The sequence below is a fragment of the Rana temporaria genome, chromosome 1 (assembly GCF_905171775.1).
Source record: "Rana temporaria chromosome 1, aRanTem1.1, whole genome shotgun sequence".
Taxonomy (NCBI): domain Eukaryota; kingdom Metazoa; phylum Chordata; class Amphibia; order Anura; family Ranidae; genus Rana; species Rana temporaria.
In genome coordinates this window covers 564773531-564794359 of record NC_053489.1, presented here as the reverse complement: position 1 = coordinate 564794359, position 20829 = coordinate 564773531, and the positions used below count along the sequence as shown (strand labels likewise).

The 20829-nt window shown below is 40.8% G+C and overlaps 1 protein-coding gene across 6 annotated transcripts in view; it reads left to right on the top strand.

Moving 5' to 3' along the window:
- Window positions 1-20829, top strand: part of FAT1 (FAT atypical cadherin 1) — a 302956-nt gene that overhangs the window by 199813 nt on the left and 82314 nt on the right. For all 6 annotated transcript variants that reach the window (XR_005745015.1, XM_040334417.1, XM_040334441.1 and 3 more), the window contains exons 11-15: window positions 4652-4848; window positions 9107-9260; window positions 13979-14212; window positions 15783-16172; window positions 18980-19194. Coding sequence is in view for 5 of the 6 variants with exons in the window: in XM_040334417.1 (XP_040190351.1) it covers window positions 4652-4848; window positions 9107-9260; window positions 13979-14212; window positions 15783-16172; window positions 18980-19194 (1190 nt within the window). In the remaining variant the exon portion in view is untranslated. The remainder of the gene's footprint in view (window positions 1-4651; window positions 4849-9106; window positions 9261-13978; window positions 14213-15782; window positions 16173-18979; window positions 19195-20829) is intronic.

Below are 20829 nucleotides of genomic sequence, written 5' to 3'. Positions count from 1 at the left end.
TATCTGAAAAAAAAAAAAAGCTTTGAAGTTTCTAGTTATATAAGCCCTCCAAGCTGTGGTTATGTCCACATGTGTTTCTAGGCTCAGGCACTTTGATGCAGTTTACAATGGCGAGGCTAGTTTTCTTTCAACAGCTGGAAAGCCATGGTTGTCTACTTCTGATATAAAGTTGCTTATATTATACTTAGTATAGCTTCATCGATACTCTGATACCTTCATACATGAGATATATTTAGAGAAGCACACATTAGCGCTCATAAAATATACTATGCTATATCCTCCAGGCAAAAAAACAGCATGCAGTTTCCCTACCTGCATGAAGGAGCTGTGAAGGGAGGAAGGTATTCATTTTCAAGGGAAGGATGTGGCTTAGATTAGTCAAGAGAACATACTGTATTCAAATGGTGTCGGTAGTATGTCGGTTTAGAAGTGTAAGCACTATTTGGAATTAACTGCTTTTAAACTACACCCATACTTTACCGGTCCCACAAACATTTGTGACACACAGCATACACTACAGTTGCTCTCTATCAGTGGTGTCCAAAGTTACTTCTAGACTTAAGTCTAGCAGTGTCCCTGGTTATTACAACAGATGCCTTGATCAAGTGTTGTTGGTTAAAGCGGGGGTTCACCCAAAAAAATGTTTTAACATTACATTCAGCCGAGTTGTCAGAATGACAATCGGCTGTTTTTTTTTATTTTATCCCCCGTACATACCGTATTTTCACCGCCGCTTCCGGGTATGTCTTCTGCGGGACTGGGCGTTCCTAACTAACTGACAGGCTTCCGACCATCGCATACAGCGCGTCACGAGTTGCCGAAAGAAGCCGGACTGCGAGTCGGCTCTATACGGCGCCTGCGCACCGACGTTCGGCTTCTTTCGGCAACTCGTGATGCACAGTATGCGACGGTCGGAAGCCTGTCAATCAATTAGGAATGCCCAGTCCCACAGAAGACATACCCGGAAAATACGGTATGTACGGGGATAAAATAAAAAAAAAACAGCCGATTGTCGATCTGACAACTCGGCTGAATGTTAAAAAATTATTTTTGGGTGAACCCCCGCTTTAAATAACAACCTATCCAAAGTCTTCTGATAAATAATATTCTGATGTCCTAAAATGTTTGATTTAGAACGTTGGAATGTCATTGTAGTTTACTAGAATAGCAGTGTCTCTTAAAATGACTGATCCTTGTGAGGCTTACAAAGAATAGAAATATGATACCTGCCGTTTTGGATTTATTTTTAAATGTGCATTTCAGGGCTGTCATTTATACCCTGGCTTTACTACCTAGTTAGTCCATGACCTAGAACACACATGCAGCCAATAAAGTCATAAAAAACCAAACTTCCCATCCTAGTGACTCACAAAGTTTAAAGCTAAAATCAGAAAGACAGTACTTGAGTCAGCTTCTCTACAAAGATATTTGCTTTGGCAGCTTCCATATGTGCATTATTATAGGTTTTCTTTAACACCCGCTTTGTTCACTAAGTCAGCTGTGTGTAAATGTGGCTTTAGTTGTGAGATGGCCATCACTTGATCCAACAGTTTTTTTTACAAATTATGCCCTGTACACACGATCGGTTCGTCTGATGAAAACAAACCGATGGATTTTTTCATCAGATATCCGATGAAGCTGACTTTCATCAGTCTTGCCTACACACCATCGGTTAAAAATCCGATCGTGTCCAACGCGGTGACGTAAAACACAACGACGTGCAGAGAAAAATGAAGTTCAATGCTTCCGAGCATGCGTCGACTTGATTCTGAGCATGCATGGATTTTTGACCGATGAATTTCCCCACAGACGATCATTTTTTTCTATCGTTTTTTTAACCATAGGAAAAATTTAAAACAGGTTCTATTTTTTTTCACCGATGGGAAAAAAAACTGATGGGGCCCACACACGATCGGTTTGTCTGATGAAAACGGTCCATTGATCCGTTTTCATCAGACGAACAGATCGTGTGTACAGGGCTTGAGGTTATTGTTAGATAGATTGCTCATATCATGTTTTCCCATTACCAATTCCTTCTCATCCCCATATCCACCATTTTATAGGTGAAATCATGACCACAGTGTATCTGTGTTTGCCAGCAGGCTTGTGGGTAGTCATATCATACCTATTTAATTCCATGAAAAAACAATTATAGCACTTTGGAAGTTGACAGTAAATTGAAAAAGTTGCAACATACACTATTTAGAATATTTCCAGAGAAAAAGGCCACAAAATATTACCTGAAATATTTAGCTGCATAAATTAGGTAAGAAAGTTAGACTTTTCAACTGGGGTGCAATTGTTGTTTTTATCCTTGAAACCACTGAGGGCAAAAGAGAGAGAGCAAAGGGGGCGCATGCAGCCCATAAAAGTTTGGGTTTCCTCATCCTAAATCATTGTTCCATTTCTTTATGGCTTGAAATGTGTGTGTATATATAATGTATAGTCGGAGCCCTTTCACAGGAGAGATGTGAACCCCATAAACACGCCACAAGACTAACAAAATAAAGTAGACCTGAAGTGTGCCTGCTCTGAAGTGAATACACTTCCTCTATAACCATCCACTCACTTATCTTGGGTATGCCAAGAGAAGGAGGCATACCCAAGATAAGTGAGTGGATGGTTATAGAGGAAGTGTATTCAAGAGAAGTGCCCTGAGAGGGGAATGGGTGGGTGGGTACTGCGCACTAGAACCGACAAAAGACCACTGTGGGTGGTCTGCTCAAATACAACCTGGGCTCCTCCCATAATTTCAGGCCACCATACTGGCCTTCATGTGTGTGTGTGTATGTATGTATATATATATATATATATATATATATATATATATATATATATATATAATGTATTGTCATCTTTATTGTTATATGCACTTTCTAGTTCACGTTTACTATCACTTTAATGTTTTTAGAATTGTAAAGCTTATTTTTACGACATCGTTTTTTATTATCTACTTGTGCTTCAGAATAATTGCTTTTATTATTTTTGATGTTTATTCAATTAAAAAACATTTCCTTTTATCCATTATAAAAATATCTTTTATTCCTGAAAATTAGGAATCACTTAGGTAATGTTTCAAAGCTCATTATGTTCAGGTTATATGAAATGATGGCTTTGTGTGTTATCTTCTTTTCAAATTTAGAGGTTATTTATTTAACTTTCTCCCCTCCCAGCCACCTCAATTTATATATCGTTTTGTATTTGTCTTTTAAATGCCATCACAAGTCCTCATTTTTCACTTAAGACATTTTTCTCTTTCATCGCAGGATAATTAGCAGCATTTTTTTTGTATTGGTTTTGCTACAAGAATTGCATCATTTACAGTTAAATTGCTAATCAGTCTAACACTCTAACACTGCATAATGTTTGTGGTGGCAGTTTGCCTTCCGCTAGTGATTATTTATGCATATTTATGCCTAGTTCTGAACTTTGCAGACCTCAGTGTTTATAACCCGGTAAAACTTAAAGTGATACTAAACATATAATGTTTAATTGCCATCATCCCTTCTCTTTATGTATAAAGATCATGCCACTGTATTTTAATGACTATAAAAAAATAATCTGAATACTTAATTTCATCATTGCAGTTCAGAGGTCACATGATGTTTCTGAGGTCTTTCCTGTCCTCAGGGAAAGTTCTGAGGGAGGAGTTTATAGTACTCTGCTGACGTATGGACCTGTGTCTGCACAGAGTTTATTGGTGCTGTGCTGGTCAAATGACAAAAAAGCTTTCAGAATAGAAAAAGTAAAATAAAAAACAAACAAAAACAACAAAGTGTTTTACGCGTCATACAAATCTATATTTCAAAGCAATTTTTTATAATTTTTTTGTCAATAACATGTATTTTGGAGCCTTAGTTGACTGACAATAGTGTTCACACTGTAAATAATATCTGGAAAAGGTTCTGCTTTTCACAGGCTGTGTCATGTCCCTCCAGCTTTTGTCTATGGTGTGTATGTAACAGGGAGGTGAAGCCTCCATCAATCACCTTCTTATATCCTACCTCCAGTGTTTTACAATTTGAGGAAATGAAGGAGGAGGCAGGGAGGGGCTGTCATTTACCACTGTACATATGGCCACATAAGCAACTCTTTAGTCACATGGGATGCACAGATAAGAAAAAGGATGAAATTAACAGCTTAGAAGAAAACTGAAACTGGAGCTTGCTCGGTAAAAGCCTTTAAAGCACCCTTCTGCTACTGTGTGTGAGTCCCTAATACTGATCTTAAAACAACCATGTCTTAAAAAAAAATCTAAAATCTGCTGGGAAATTGACATGGTGTCAGTCTTCATGGTCCCCAGAAGTGGTTTCCTTTACCAAGGATGCATGTATATCAGCAAGCATCCTTCAGGCAATATCCTGGAGAATGCTGAATAGCCCAAATCTCCTGAGAAGACATTATTGTAATTTTGTTGGAATTAAGGTATTCTATATTCTCAAAGATATTGTTCAAAGAAGGCTGATGCCAATACTTTTTTTTTGGAAGCGGATATTACTGCTGGGAAGGAACCCTTACTAATTAAGCTGACTATCAATTGTGTACAAGGTCTGCTTTAACGTGTTGGATTTTACTGCTCTTTCTTTTGTGTTAGTGTTAATTGTGGATGGTAGATCTTCTGTATAAAACTGATATAATTTATATGTTACAGGAGGGGACCCTCTGGGTCAGTTTGCAATTGAAAACATGCAGAATGAATGGAAAGTGTATGTTAAAAGAGCACTGGACAGGGAAGTAAAAGACAACTACCTCCTAAACATAACTGCCACCGATGGAACGTTTGCTAACAAGGCTTTAGTGGAAGTGAAGGTCCTTGATGCCAATGACAACACCCCAGTCTGTGAAAAGGTACATTTATTAAAAGTGTATTTCCACTTTTGAAGTCTAATTTGGACAAACCCACTAGTTATATGCTCTATGTTCCCATTCACATAGCATAACTTACTTTTTAATTGGTGTAACATTTCTGCTTAGCTTTCTCCCTCTATGTAATGTTAGTGTAATTTTTTTTTTTTTTACCTTAAGGCCCCATTCACACGAGGCAGACTCCGTTCCTACGGAGTCCGCCTGCTCCCGCCAGCTCAGCGGGAGATCAGTCCGCAGATCTCTGCTGAGCCGACTAATGACAAGCTTCTCTCTGCTCACTGAGCGGGGAGGGGCTTGTCGGGCACCGCTGTCTCCTATGGAGCGATCTGATGAAAACGGACAGCATGTCCTTTTTAATCAGATCTTATCCGATCCGCATGGACGGATGGGGACGTGCCCCCCATACATCTGTTTTTAGCAGATCGGATAGGGTCGGATGTCAGCGGACATGTCTCCGTTGACATCCGACGCTCCATAGAATTGCATGGAGCGGCCGTTTAGGTCCGCCGTCAAAACTGACAGGCGAACCTAAACGGTCCGTCGTGTGAATGAGGCCTAATGCAGGCATAGCATTAAGGTAAACATGTTTTAGCTTTAGAACCAATTGTGGAAGAGGATGTATGTTTGCCATAATTAAACCTGTCTGTAATGTGCTGTCAGATCTCACTGTCAGTTGTAAACCAGATGTGCACAATGTCTGTCCTAAAAAGGCTTGGGTAGTACATTGCATGTTAATGCGATTTAAACAAATCTATCCATAAAATCTGTTCCCTGTTTACACATTGCAAGCTATTCTCAACAAATATATGTGTCTAAAAAAGACCTATGTATACACCTCCTACAAGAAAGGAAGGAAAATAGAAAGTAAGATTTTGTTTCACATTTTTTTATGGTATGTTGTGTGAATGGGAATGCATAATTACGGTATTTAATTTAGGTGGGAGGATTCTTAAATTGTATTCCAAATATAGCTTAAAGCTTTGTCTTCGTATAGAACCAGAATGAAGTTATTTTGTGTACTGTAAGGAGTTACGTTTTGTTTATTCCCGATTGTAGAAACTCAGCTTTGTGACTGACCTATCAATTATGCAGAGTTAGGAGTCAAACATGCATATATTAAACATATGCAAATCAGATTAACATTCACACATTGCTTAATGTTAGATTAGCTGTGATGCAAGCAATTCTATTTAAAGTAATGACCATTTAATGAGTATAGTCTGCTAGTGGTAGTTATGGCATGCAATAAAGAAGTCAAACATTTGAAAGGTCAATATAATATAGGTGAGGAGAAAGTTTACATAAATCAAATCTGTATGTTATGCCCTTCCACCCACAACCTTGTACAGTAATTCTCCACCAAATCCTAAATGATGACTTGTAAATTGTTAAGCACCTCTTCCTATCTAAATTGACAACTATAACAAAATAATAATAAGCAAATTTAAATCAACTGCAGCATTATAACTAAAGTGTCTGTTTTCTGGGATGTAAAATGTACAATTTGCGCATATCTAGGACTGAGCTATTTTAAAAGTAAAGTTTTGATTTTTGTTTTTTAATGGTTGTTAGAAATGTGGCTTGATTTAGAAACCATTGTGCAATAATCTTTTTTTTGCTCTTTAAAAAATCTTTGTTTTTATTACCAACCACAGTGAACAAACGCAAATGAAAATGGTTGACGGGTTTCATCTTATAAGGCCTTGGTCATAACCATTATACTATTCATACATTATACAAAACCGTAATTTTTTTCCCGATAAAATTAGTTCATGCACCATGGGCTCTACAACATTCCAAGAGAAACGTAATACAGTCTCCCCTTGGTCCACAGCTTATGTACCAGCAGGCATGGCCCTTTTCTTTAGACAGGCATGCAAACAATGTATGTCGGGCATGCTCTGGCACTACTGATTTCAGTAACACCCACACAATTAGACACTTGTCCCTCCCCCAGCCTCAGACTGGGCAGTGAAAGGAGAAGCAGTAAACTCATGCACTCTCCCCCAATAAGCATGCTACTTGCAGTACTGCTCAAATGAGCTGCTCCTCGAGGTGCTTCTCCTTCTGGCAGTTTGGGTTCCTCTGCACAATGTCAAATTCAGGTACTTATGGCCTCTACACACGATCCGAATATCGGACGAAAACGATCGTCCGAGGAAGAATCGTACGATTTTTTGATCGGTTCATGTGTACACTACTTTCGAGAGCCAATCATGACAGTTCATCCAATATTATTAGATCGGACAAGCACAAAAAATGTCCTCGTATGATGCCAGATCGTACGATTTTCTTTTAGTCAGTACGGTTGTCGTCCGAAAATACAATCCAAATACATTACAACATTTCTGTCGTACTAGAATTTTCATGACTTTAATAACCTATTTAATTTCTACTTGCGACTATTAAGCGAAAAAAGTCGTACAATCTGTCGTAACGATATTTGGATCGTGTGTACGGGGCATTACACTGATTACATTTTATAAAATTACATTTAAGGTCATGTTAATAAATATAGAGCTGCATTTATTTGTGTATTTTACCTTCCTTTTGCTCAGTTTTAAGTTGGTGTTTTTGATTTACTAAAGTAGCAAAGCATGTTCACTTTGCAAAGTTAATGTTCAGTTAGCATAGTGAATGCTAACTTCAGGAATAACCGAAGAATACCCAATCATGTGCACAGAGGCGTATCTAGTTAAAATGGCGCCTATGGCAGGCACTGAAACTGCTCCCCTGTCCAAACATTCAAAACCCATCTTTCAGATAACCCTAACAAAAAAAAATGCCAACAAAGGCCCACAGGCACACACTGATACAAAAATCACTGATGATGCCAACACACTGGCACACTTACACTCATCAAAATATATCGGTGCACACAGTAACTCATACAAAAATCAATGACACACTAACACACAATCAAGGGACAGGGGGGGGGACACTGGGGACAGAGAGGGATGCAGTGCAACAAGTACAGAGAGGGATGCCAGGGACAGGGAGGGACACTGGGGACAGACAGAGAGAGACCCAGTTTGATGAGGACAGAGAGGGACACAGGGAACAAAGAGGGATGCAGTGTGACAAGGACAGAGTACCTGCTAGGCTGCAGTGCTAATCCCTGCTGCTGCCTGGGGGTTCCCCTTCTCTTTCTCGTGACTCGTCTCTTCTCCTCACGTCACATGACATCATAGACCCCCGATTCTGGGAGAAGATGATGTAGGCTGTGCAGAGGAGGGTAGGCTCTGCCTCCGCCAGTTACCCTGCTATTTTCCCTGTACCAGGTGCATTCATCGCGCCTGTCGCTCCCCTCTACAGGCAAAGTAGAAAGTGCCGTGCCGGCGCCGCGCTCCAGCCGGCCAGCTGTGGCGCCGGGGGCTATGTTAGTGCGGGGGCGCCTGCGAGAACCAAGAGTTGGCCACAGGAGGATGGGTGGTTTTTTTTGTCGCCCCCCCCCCCCCCATGGCACTTGCCATTGCTGCCATACCCTAGATACGCCACTGCATGTGCAAGTAGAAATGAAAAAAAAAAAACAGGATTTTTACTCACTTTGGGTTGTTGAAATCATCAGCTTCACCTCATTCACTAAGCTAAGCGAAGATTAACATTGCAAAGTGAAGGTGCTAGGCTCATTTGGTAAAGCCCACTGTGTCAAAAATCAGGCATCTGTTTTAAAAGCTAAACAACTTTTGTTTTATCCTATTAGTTTCATTTATGGGCACTACAATAGCAAGGGACACAAGGGGTTGATTTACTATAACTGGAGAATGCTTATTCTGGTGCAGCTCTGAATACAAACTAATCAGATTCCAGGTTTTATTGTTAAAGATTCATTGAGTATGCTGAAGTTAGAAGCTGATTAGCTACTATGCACAGCTGCACCAGATTGGCTACCATGAGCAGCTGCACCCGATTGACTACAATGCACAGCTGCACCCGATTGGCTACCATGCACAGCTGCACCAGATTGGCTACCATGCACAGCTGCACCAGATTGGCTAACATGCACACCTGCACCAGGTTGTGGGTGCTCCAGTTTTAGTAGATCTCCCCCAAAGCTTCCAATAAGTTGGTAGTTTGGTCCTAATGGGTATACACGTTTTTTTTTTAGAAGTTCTTCACTTTATGGCATTTTGGTAGCTTTGGGCAGCTGTCTTTAAAGACCACCATCTAATGCAGGCCTGATTTATTTTAATAAGAATATCTTTAAGAGGATCACTGGTTTTATCTAACATTTTTACAGGATTCCTATTCCGAGACCATTTCAGAAGATGCCCCCTCCGGGAAACTAATTCTACAAGTGTCAGCCACAGATGCCGACATTCGTTCCAACGCTGAGATCATTTACACACTGCATGGACTTGGCTCAGAGAAGTTTCACCTCAATCCATTTACAGGTGCGCTCCAGAAATGTAATGAATTCTACGCTTTCTGTTTTGACCTTTAATTATGTCTTACAGATATCATTACTGTTAATTCTTCAGGAAAAAAGGCAGGCATAATTTCCTGCTGCAGGAATAGGCACTTAATTGCATCAATTCTATTAATTGAGGAACTCAATATAACTGTATGAAACATATAAAAAACAGTTCTACACAGGCAGTGTTTATTCATTATTATTGGAGGAAGGTTAGGCAAAACCACCAATGCCTTTGGTGTAGGCTATTATTTTAGACAGTAACTTTAAGCAGTTATAGCTTAGTATTTTTTTTACCTGTGTCTTCTAACCTGAATCATTTGTAGATCAAAGTTTTTCCTGTAAATTTTAACATTGCACACTTGGCTCCAGCAGCTGAAGCTGTCCTGGGAGAGAAAGGCAGATCAGGGAATATCCTGACACATCATGAGGATATTTTTATTTATATATATATATAAAATATATATATATATATATATATATATATATATATATATATACCACATTTTGTCCTGCATGCACATTCATTATGTGCCCAAATGGGGCAAAATACTATTAATTTATAGTGTGAATTGGGAAAATAATTGCCTTGCCACTAGATGGAGATGACGATCATAATAAATAAATATGTATTCCCTGTGATCATTAGCTCCAGCTAGTGGTCATAGTGCAGCTTTTTCCAGGTTCTTTTTTTTTTTTTCTAATGAAAAACATTTAACCTGGAGAGAAATCAGCTGAATAGCATTCAATGTTCTCTTGATATACACAGACTGATTATTTGCTGGACAGAAAGCCCTGGAAATGTTTTTAGATACCCCTGGGAGTAGTCCAGCACCAAGAGACTGATACTGCAAAAAAAAATAAACATAAAATATGTTTTTTGGGTAAACTTGGGTTACTGTGATGCAACATAAACTTCAAAAGACTTATGCTATGAAAGATGTGTGGGCAGTCAGCATGATGTAGGACAGGAGTGTCAAACTCAATTTCATTGTGGGCCGCATCAGCATGTTGGTTGACCGCAAAGGGCCGGTTTTATCTGTAAGCCTACATACATTTCTGCTTGGCTTTTTTCTCAGAGAATAGGTGTAGGAACCCAACCACACCCCCCCTCTCCCTGGTGAACCACATCGAACGTAGGGTGGGGCTAATATGCACTAACAGTGGGAGGATCTTAAAGGGTCAATAAGTACCAGGAGTGCGTTATGTGCCGAGTTTAAGGATGTGCATTGTAAAAAGTGCAGAATTTAGGGGTACACCACGTACATGGTGAAGACTTCAGAGGTACACTTCGTACCGAGAGCAGGGTTTAGGGGTGCACTATGTACAGAGTGCAGAATTCAGGGTGCTGTGTACAGAGGGCAGTGTCGAGGAGTTCCCTACATACAGAGTGCAGGGTTTGGGGGATTGCTATGTACAGTGTGCAGGGTTCAGCTGTCTTTTACAGGCTGACCACATCCCACATTCACCCTTCCCCCTGTGTGCGAGGGCCACATGAAATGGCCTGGTTAGCTGGATTTCACCCGCTGGCCTTATGTTTGACACATGTGATGTAGGATTAGCTTTTTTTTCCAGTTCATGCATTGGACGTTGAATGTGTTGGCCGAATCCATGAGGGATATTCTTTTGGTCCCCTGGGGGAAGAAAAAAGGCAAAATGTTTGAAATGAGACTTCTTTAAAAAAGAGCACTTATATTGTGGTCAGACACATTTTGAAAAACCTAAGACGTCACAATATTGTAAAGACAATACATTAACCTTTAGGATGTGGAGCTTGGTGTTGGTAGTTTTTGGTGCAGAGCTTCCACTACAAAAATCCCAAAAGCCACTTATAGTAGCACTAACCCTTACTGTAACTCTAATGTTAAAATGTTCATTAACCTCTACACTAACCCTCCCTGTAACCCAAACACTGATCCTCACACTAACTCCCCCTAAACCCCAACTTTCCCTGAATCCTTACACTAATTCTCCCTATAGGTTTAACACTGGAATGCCCCGTACACACGATCGGATTTTCCGTTGGAAAAATCTTTGATGTTTTTTTCCAACGGAATTCTGCTCATGCTTGGCGTGCATACACACAGTCACACAAAGGTTCTCTGAACTTTCGACCATCAAGAACGCGGTGACGTACAACACTACGACGACCCGAGAAAATTAAGTTTAATGCTTCCGAGCATGCGTCAAATTGTTTCCGAGCATGCGTCGGAATTTTGCGCATTGGAATTGCTACAGACGATCAGAATTTCCGATGGGTATTTTCAATCTTTTGCTTGCGCAAATTCCGACAGCAAAAGTCCGATGGAGCATACGCACGGTTGGAATTTCCATTCAAAAGCTCACATTGGACTTTTGCTGTCGGAATTTCCGATCGTGTGTATGGGGCATTACTCTAAATATCCCTACTCTAAATACACCAACCCATCTTGTAAGTCTAGCACTAATACTCACACTAACTGCCTGTAAATCTAACACTAATCCTCACACTAGCTCTCCCTAAACCCTTACACCAACCCTCTCTGTAAGGCTAATAATAATCCTCATACTAACTCACTAACTAACTAACCGTTTTTTTTTTTCTTTCGTTCACCCAGTGATCTGAAGGGAAAAAAAACGAAAGAGCCCAGTTTGAGCCGCTTTCCTAAGAAATGAATGTTAGTACAGCGATCTCCCTCACAGACATAATGGGGTTGATTTACTAAAGGCACATCCACGTTGTACTACAAGTGCACTGCAAGTGCAGTCGCTGTAAATCTGAGGGGTAGATCTGAAATGAGGGGAATCTTTGCTGATTTTATCATCCAATCGTACAGTATAAGCTAAAATGCAGTTTTTTATTTTCTTTGCATGTCCCCCTCAGATCTACAGCGACTGCACTTCCAAGTGCACTTGCAGTGCACTTGTAGTGCAAAGTGGATTTGCCTATAGTAAATAACCCCCAATGTGTTCTGACAGGAGGACTGTCCCCCAACGTGCAAGAACACACCAATCGGTGCTCTCAGCCATTGGCAGAGAGCACTGATTGGGTGCTGATCAGCAGACCTTTTTCAGTCATGCCCCTTCAACAGAAGCCACCCGAATGGCCAGCTTCTGCCATACACAAGGGCTGAATGTAGGCCGGTTTCTATTGAACTGTCTGATGCTGCCTGATGTTTTACCCATGTCGTCACCCAAACTTTAACCCTGCCTTTTACCCTAACACAACCCCTTGCCAATGTAAAAGGAACCCCTTTATTGCATTATCTCTTTCTTTTCACTTTAATTATTGACACAAAAAATACCAACACTGTGATCCCAGCATTGACATCTACTCTTTTGTCTCAAAGAACTTTACAAAATGTATCCAGCAGACCATTTTATTAATACATATTGTAAAGCTAAACGTGGTTTAAAAGGGCAGAAGAAAAACCTTTAGAATAAATGTGTGAAAAACCCATAATCGACTCGTACAACTGCATGTTTCAGTGCCCACATTCTCAGTAGTATTTTACTCATATTCTGTATAAATTGGAATATCCAAACACATTAAAAGTTTTAATGTTCCGCTGCATCTCGGTGGATGAAAATGTTCTGCAGACATTCTAGACTTGTTAATAAAGGCCCTCTGCACAAAGCCCCTGCTAGTATGATGATTATTTAAGGAGAGGCATCTTCAGCTGGAATAAACTGATTAGCCGTGGTATATGCATCCATTATCATGGAGCAAAGCATCCTTCACTAAACTGTGCTGCATAACTTTTAAAGAGCTAAAGTAAAGAGGCTTAAAATGAGGTAGTAAATGGAAAAAAAGAAGTGTCTGAACCAGAACACATTAGAGGAATTGTAACTTCCAGCTGACCTGGAAATACCTTGCAATACCATAGAAAGTTTTTTTTTTTTGCAGAACATGCTTTGTCTGAGCTCTGTCTGCCTGCTGCTGACATATTCATAACTAAAGAATGTGCAGGCTCTATAAGTGCTTCACTTCTGATTAGATGAACAGAGAAAGCTTTGTTTTCAGGCAGGGCATTGGGGCCACTATTCCTCAGGGTCCATAGTATAGTGGCTATGAGAGTTGCTATCACCATAGCTCAGAGTCTATAGAGCTCGAATATAATAGACTTGTTTTAGATGTATTAGTTACAGAAAGTTATCTGATGTTAAGTTGGTTTTAAAAATCTATATTCAGGTATGTACTCTTAAAGTGTAGAAAAGTGCAGAAAAAACTGTACTTACCTCTGGGGTTGCCAAATTTTTTTTTTGCTCACGAAACCGGTCCAGTGGTCTGGGAATTTAAGATCACTGCTCTTCTCCTTCTTCTCTGTGCAGCGCTTCCAGGACAGACCAGAGCAATTCTTATTGGTCAGCTCCTGTAGAGTGAACTACTCTGGTCTTTCTCATAAGTACCACACAGAGAAGAGGGAGAAGAGTGGGGATTTCAAATCCCCGGACTTCTGGACTGACTGCCCAAGTTTCCATCACAGGGAGCTGCATTACGTAGACCTCACTGATGGGTATTTGTGGGACCTTGTAAGGGGACTAAGAGGACACTGAAGGTGCAGATGCACTTATAATGAACTGCTACAGCACCTATTAGAAAGTCACAGCTTTACTTTAAGGTTCTGGAATCTGAGTCTAACCTAATCCCCTTTTCAAAAGTTGCAAACAAACTATAGATTCTGTTTCAAAATAACATTTTCTCTTTTACTTTTCAAGGTGAACTGAAAACATCATTACCACTTGACCGTGAGATCCAGGAAGTCTACCATCTCTTGGTGAAAGCTACAGATGGAGGCGGCAACTTCTGTGAAGCCAATGTGGAGCTGACATTAGAAGATGTGAATGACAATGCTCCAGAGTTCTCTGCAGATCCTTACAGTGTAACTGTATTTGAGAACACTGAACCCAAAACTCCAATCACAAGGGTGCAGGCCATAGATGCTGATACAGGTAATACACAGCTCTGTGGGAAAAACCTCAATCACAGTGAATCATCTAAAGTGTGCATATATTTTTGTCTTGTTAAAGGCATTGCACGCTTTCAAATGTTTTTGTTGCTTTTTTGTGTTGTTTGTTTGTCTTACTTTGTAATGATGGGCTCATATATTGTGGTGGCAGTTTGTAATGTCATGACTGATCAATTGCCATATGTCCATGTTTTGCTTTATCTTGCTGGTCCCTTTGTACCTGGGGACTAGACAGCTTCTTGTTCCAGGTCATGTAGAGTCAAACACATGCCTCGCTAACCCCTCTGTGTTGCGACGCAAATGTGGACGTGCTAATGTGATGAAATGAGTGTGTCTTCGGTGTGTATCTGTGAATACTATGCCTGGGTCAGATCAATTTACTGTGTAGTTCTCACCTGCACCAGCAACAAGCTGAGAGACCCTGGGATCCGAGAATATATAGTTTCTTCACATAAATTGTCAGGTCTCACACCACAGTCATGCATTAACCTGTGCAATGCCATGCTACATACCCTCATGTTTTAACACAAACTGAAACTGCTGACATAGGAATGTGAAGATTTACTCTACTAGTATATGGTTATCAAATGACACCATGAAACTACATGATTAATGTACATATTATGTAGGTGAAAAACACAAGGTGCAGGCCAGGTAGTAATGTTTACCATGTCTTTAAGCAGCAGTATTCCAACTGGACATACTGCCTAGGCTCAGTATTACTGCAGGAGACTACTGTACTGTGGTTCACTGACTAGTACTAATCTAAAGCCGCGTACACACGATCAGTCCATCCGATGAGGACGGACCGATGGACCGGTTTTATCGGTTAACCGATGAAGCTGACTGATGGTCCGTCGCGCCTATACACCATCGGTTGAAAAAACGATCGTGTCAGAACGCGGTGACATAAAACACAACGACTTGCTGAAAAAAACGTTCAATGCTTCCAAGCATGCGTCAACATGATTCTGAGTATGCGCGGATTTTTAACCGATGGTTGTGCCTTCTAACGATCGTTTTTTTCCCATCGGTTAGGAATCCATCGGTTAAATTTAAAGAAAGTTGGCTTTTTTTTAACCAATGGTTAAATAACCTATGGGGCCCACACACGATCGGTTTTGACCGATGAAACCGGTCCATCAGACCGTTTGTCCTCTGTTTAACCTATCGTGTGTACGAGGCCTTAGAGAGTCAGCATAAGACCAAGAAGGTAAAAAATAAAGGCACCTAATTCTCTGAGCACTGGTTTTCTTTAACCTCTGGACAGTCTCTTGCCAATATTGACAACATGAAATATGAATAAAGGCCATGCTCATAGCATATCTGTACATGTTTGCTTGGTCCACATTTCTTCAAAAGCAAAGCATGTTTTTGTGGGAGTAGATTTAGTTGTAAATTTTGTGTAAAAGGTGACAAATCTATCAAGAAATGTTATATATATATATATATATATATATATATATATATATATATGAATTGTATGTATACAGCATATATTATACCAGATACTGTTACTGTATGATGTTTTTCTTGCTTGTTTTTTATTATAGGACTTAATCATAAGGTGCAGTACTCTTTTGTCAGCTCAGCAGACGGTCAGTTCTCCATTGATGAATCATCAGGAATAATTACTTTGGAGAAACCTCTGGATCGGGAGATGCAAGCAGTGTATGCGCTTACCGTCAAAGCCAGTGATCATGGATTACCTCGGAAGCTGTCCTCAGTTACCAGCGTGTTAATATCAGTCTTGGACATTAATGATAATCCACCAGTCTTTGAACACAGAGAGTATGAGGCTACTTTATCAGAAGATGTAACAGTTGGAACAGAAGTTCTCCAGGTGTATGCCACAAGCAGGGATATTGAAGCAAATGCAGAAGTTTCATATCAGATTATCAGTGGCAATGAGCATGGAAAATTCAGCATTAAACCAGTAACAGGTAATTTATATATCCTCTTTATTGAGGTTCTTAAGTGACTTAATGTATTAACACTTGTTGATGAGATACTGTATAAAGATGCGCCCTCCTCATTATCATATAATCTAGTAATCATGTCCAGTGCTTGAAGCTGTAATAATGATGAATAAAACTCTTATCACGTTGGCATTGCTGGATATAGGCAGTTATAGTTTAGGCCCCTATCCTGCGTCATGCTTTGGGGCTCACTTACACCATGGCCTTCTGGTGCGCTGCATTGACATGTACTATTTTTTGCAATGAAGAACACTACAATACATGGTCGTGTGTTTCCCTGCATTATGGTGCACTGCAAGGTATGTGCATTAGGGTACCCTTGAAATTGAATGGTACCACAATACAGTGACACCTGTAACATAGTTGAAGTAATGCTTGTGTTATCTCAGTGCAACCGTGTGAATAGGCCATTAGGGTCCATTAACATTTGTGCATTTTGACTATGAGGTTGATTTACTAAAACTGGAGAGTGCAAAAATTCTGGTGCGGCTCTGCATAGAAACAATCGGCTTCCATTTTTGTTTTTCAAAGCTTAATTGAACAAGCTGAAGTTAGAAGCTGATTGGCTACCGTGCACAGCTACACCAGATTTTGCACTCTCCAGTTTTAGTAAATCAACCCCAACGTGTACTAAAACTGCAAAAGCATTTGCTCTATGTGCAGTACATATTGGTGCCATTCATTGTGATTAGCACCCCAATGCATTGTACAGTAGAGTCCAGTGCACCACAACACATATACCACTCTTTGTGGTAAGCTGCTTTGTTAATTAAGGGTTATGCACGTTTTTTCAAAGTACGATGGTGACCTAATCATAATGAATAGGTTGCTTTAAAAAAACACTCAATAATGTGTGTGCATTAAAACACTGCAGTGGAACTCTTTTAACTGAACCCTGAAAGGTTTGTGCTGTTTTTTTCCCCCCCACACTTATGAGTTGCAATAATACAATACTATTTGCATTGCAGTTTCGTATATTCAGAATGCTACCCAAACACATGTTACAGTTGCAACCAAAGCACCTCTGCAGTGCAGTGCACCGCAATGAACATTCGGTTCACAGTGGTGTGCAGTGTTGCTGGAAATGCTACATGAGGTTTTTTTTCATGCATCAAAATCAGTAGGCTCCTCTAATGCAATGTTTTAGCACACAAAAAATGTGTGCGTTAACTAGTGTGAAGGAACCCTAAATTATGGTTTCCCGTACCTCTAGTCTTATCTTGTTAGGCCCAGATTCAGATAGAATTGTCTATCTATCGGCGGGCGTACGCCGCCGTAAATTAGGGCGCAAGTTCAGTATTCAGAAAGGACTTGCACCATATGTTACGGCGGCGTAACGTGTGTGTGTCGGCGTAAGCCCGCCTAATTCAAATGTGGATGATGTGGGCGTGTTTTATTTAAATTCACTGTGACCCCACGTATCTGACGTATTTTACGAACGGCGCATGCGCCGTTCGTGAAAAATCCCAGTGCGCATGATCGAAATTACGCCGCAAGTCGTCATTGCTTTAGACGTGAACGTAACTTACGTACAGCCCTATTCGCGAACGACTTACGCAAACGACGTAAAATTTTCAAAACTCGTCGCGGGAACGACGTCCATACTTAACATTGGCTACGTCTCATATAGCAGGGGTAACTTTACGCCGGAAAAAACCTAATGTAAACGATGTAAAAAAATGCGCCGGACGGACATACGTTTCTGAATCGGCGTATCTACCTAATTGGCATATTCATTGCGTAAATATACAGAAGCGCCACCTAGCGGCCAGCGTAAATATGCAGCCTAATATACGACGGTGTAAGACACTTACGCCGGTCGGATCTTAGGCAAATCTATGCGTAACTGATTCTATGCATCAGTCGCATAGTTACGACCCCGCACACTCAGAGATACGATGGCGTATTTGGAGATACGCCGTCGTATCTCCTTTCTGAATCCGGGCCTTAGTGTTTCTGTCCTGTAAACAGTGTTGGAATGGAGTCCTATTTTTACCAGCCAGGCAGTTGTAATATTTTCCAGTTGGCAAGTTTAGGTCAAAGACACCCCTTAAACCTCTGCAGTGGTAAGCCAGAAAAACATAATTTCCTGCATAAGGGATTATCCACATTCTCAAGAAAGTTGTTAACTCCTTTACTGGAAAGTTGTTTCGAGCTATGGGTGTCGCCACTCTCAAACTCCCGCTGAAGCGCTGTTAAAGAACAGCTGGCGAGATGCCAGAGCATTTGAAGCTGCTTGGCGTTTTCAGATTGACAAAGTCCCGGACATGAATAAGTAAAGACATCAATGAACCAGCAGCTGCAGCTTGCACTACACAGAAGAAATAAGCAATATGCCTTCCGTGCAATTAGATGAATGCAAGACTGCTAGTAAAATGCAGGTTTAGATCTTTCAATATAATACAGAGATACGAACAGCTAATTTTGCATACAATGATGCAGAGCTCACATGCATTTTAGCTGCAGTTTCACCTGCAGTTAACTGCACCAGTAAGCATTAAAATATCCTATTTAGTGAAAGTAAACAAATGTTATATCATGATTATCCCACATTGTAAAAAAATACTTTGTAGCACTTTTCAGAATCTGTTTTCTCTAGAATGCCATGCCTCTGTAAGCCCCAGTTGTTTCTAAAAAGCAGTATTATATTTTTAAGGAACCATGCATATTTTTTTAGAGATGCATAAATCTAAATCTGTTTTTACATTCAAAGTCCAATAACCCTCAATTTTACTATTTCTATGTACATCTTGTTTTATAACTCTTAACAGGAGTTCTTTTTATAATTGAAAGTCTGGACCATGAAAGCGCAGCAGAATATTATTTAACAGTAGAAGCTATAGATGGTGGCACTCCACCACTAAGTGATGTTGCCACAGTCACCATCAATGTAACAGATGTCAATGACAACTCACCAGTTTTCAGTCAAAGCACTTACAATGCCGTGGTCGGTGAAGACGCTGTGTCTGGACAACCCGTCTTAATGGTAATTTGAGCTCAGCTACTTTTTTTAATATATCTGTATGTACTATATTTTCAATAATACTGTTGCCTCCTTTATTGACGATCTTCCATATGAGCAGGTTTTTTCCACTTTAACACATTTTGCCTGTAAAGAAAAAACCTCCTTTTCCAGCTTCAAGACTTTTGTTTTTAGTAAACTGTAGACAGGATTACTGGTTCTGTAAACCCTGTGAACACCGTTCTTCTTCTTTCTCTTCTCTAGAATGGTGTGTTTCTTCAACTGTCCCAATCAGGCGCATGCTTGTCAAGCTTATCACATTTGTATATTTGTTACTAGTAAAAGACAACATGGCCTGCAGAGGCAAACTGATCCTTTTTTAAAGACTTCCTACCTTAAGTAGGCCATAAAAGAATTGAAAAATGACCAGTTCAGCAAAGGCTGAATTTCAATCCAAATATGGCTGTTCCTGCTCAAGAGAAGTCGATCTAATGAATGTTGGGAAATATTCATTCAATAAGAGCATGCATCCAACTAACTTGTTTGTATGGATTGGGGAACCCGTTCTGTTTTTATTTATTTTATTCATTCGCTCGCTGGTCAATAAAAACCAATCCAGCTTTAGAATAAGGAAATTTTGGAAAGTGCAAAAGGAGGTTAACCACTTAAGGACCGCCCGCTACAGAAATAGGCCGGCTCTATTGCCCGAAATGACGTACATGTACATCCTTTTGTGTAATAGATACTGTGGCCGCCCACCCGTGACACGGAGCGGGAGCCGATGCGCGTGGCAAGGGTGTCCACCGGCCACCCGCGATCGCTCCACAGAGAGGCAAAGCAGGGATCCACCTATGTAAACAAGGCAGATCCCCGTTCTGACAGGGGAGATTGTCTGTTCCTAGTAATCAGGAACAGCGATATCTGTGTACTCCCTGTCTGTCCGTCCCCCAAACAGTTAGAAGCACCTCTCTAGGACATGCCGTTAACCCCCTCCCTACCAGTGTCATTTATACAGTAATCAGTGCATTTTTTTTAGCACTGATCACTGTATTGGTGTCACTGGTCCCCAGAAAGTGTCACTCAGGGTCAGATTTGTCCGTATCGCAAAAAATGGCCTATTAATTAAGGGGGTAAATCCTTTCCGGTCCTTAAAGGGGTGTTCCAGTCATTTTTAATGTTTATTAAAAGTCAGCAGCTACAAAAAGTGTAGCTGCTGGCTTTTAATAAACATACACTCACCTGCTCCACATTCCAGCGACGCGCCGGCTGGGGCTCCGCTCCTCTCCCCCCCTCTCCGGCTGGCGTCTTCATTCTAAGTGTGGGCACCCGGCCGTGACAGCTTTCGGCTTCACGGCCAGGCACCCACTGCACATGCGCGAGCGGCGCTGCACAATCCGATTGGACAATCGATCACCTAAGACCTGTCACGTGTCCCAGGCGATCGCCTACAGGGAAGGGCTGCCAAAAGGCGATATGACGTATCGCCTTAGCAGCCCCTCGGCGGAAGGAGGAAGTGGGACAGGAAGTCCCACTCCTCCTGAAGCCCCCCCCCCCCCAAAAAAAATGACATGCCAAATGTCGCATTTAAGGGGCCGAGGAGTGGATTAGGCGGAAGTTCCACTTTTGGGTGGAACTCCGCTTTAAGTGGTTAACATTTAT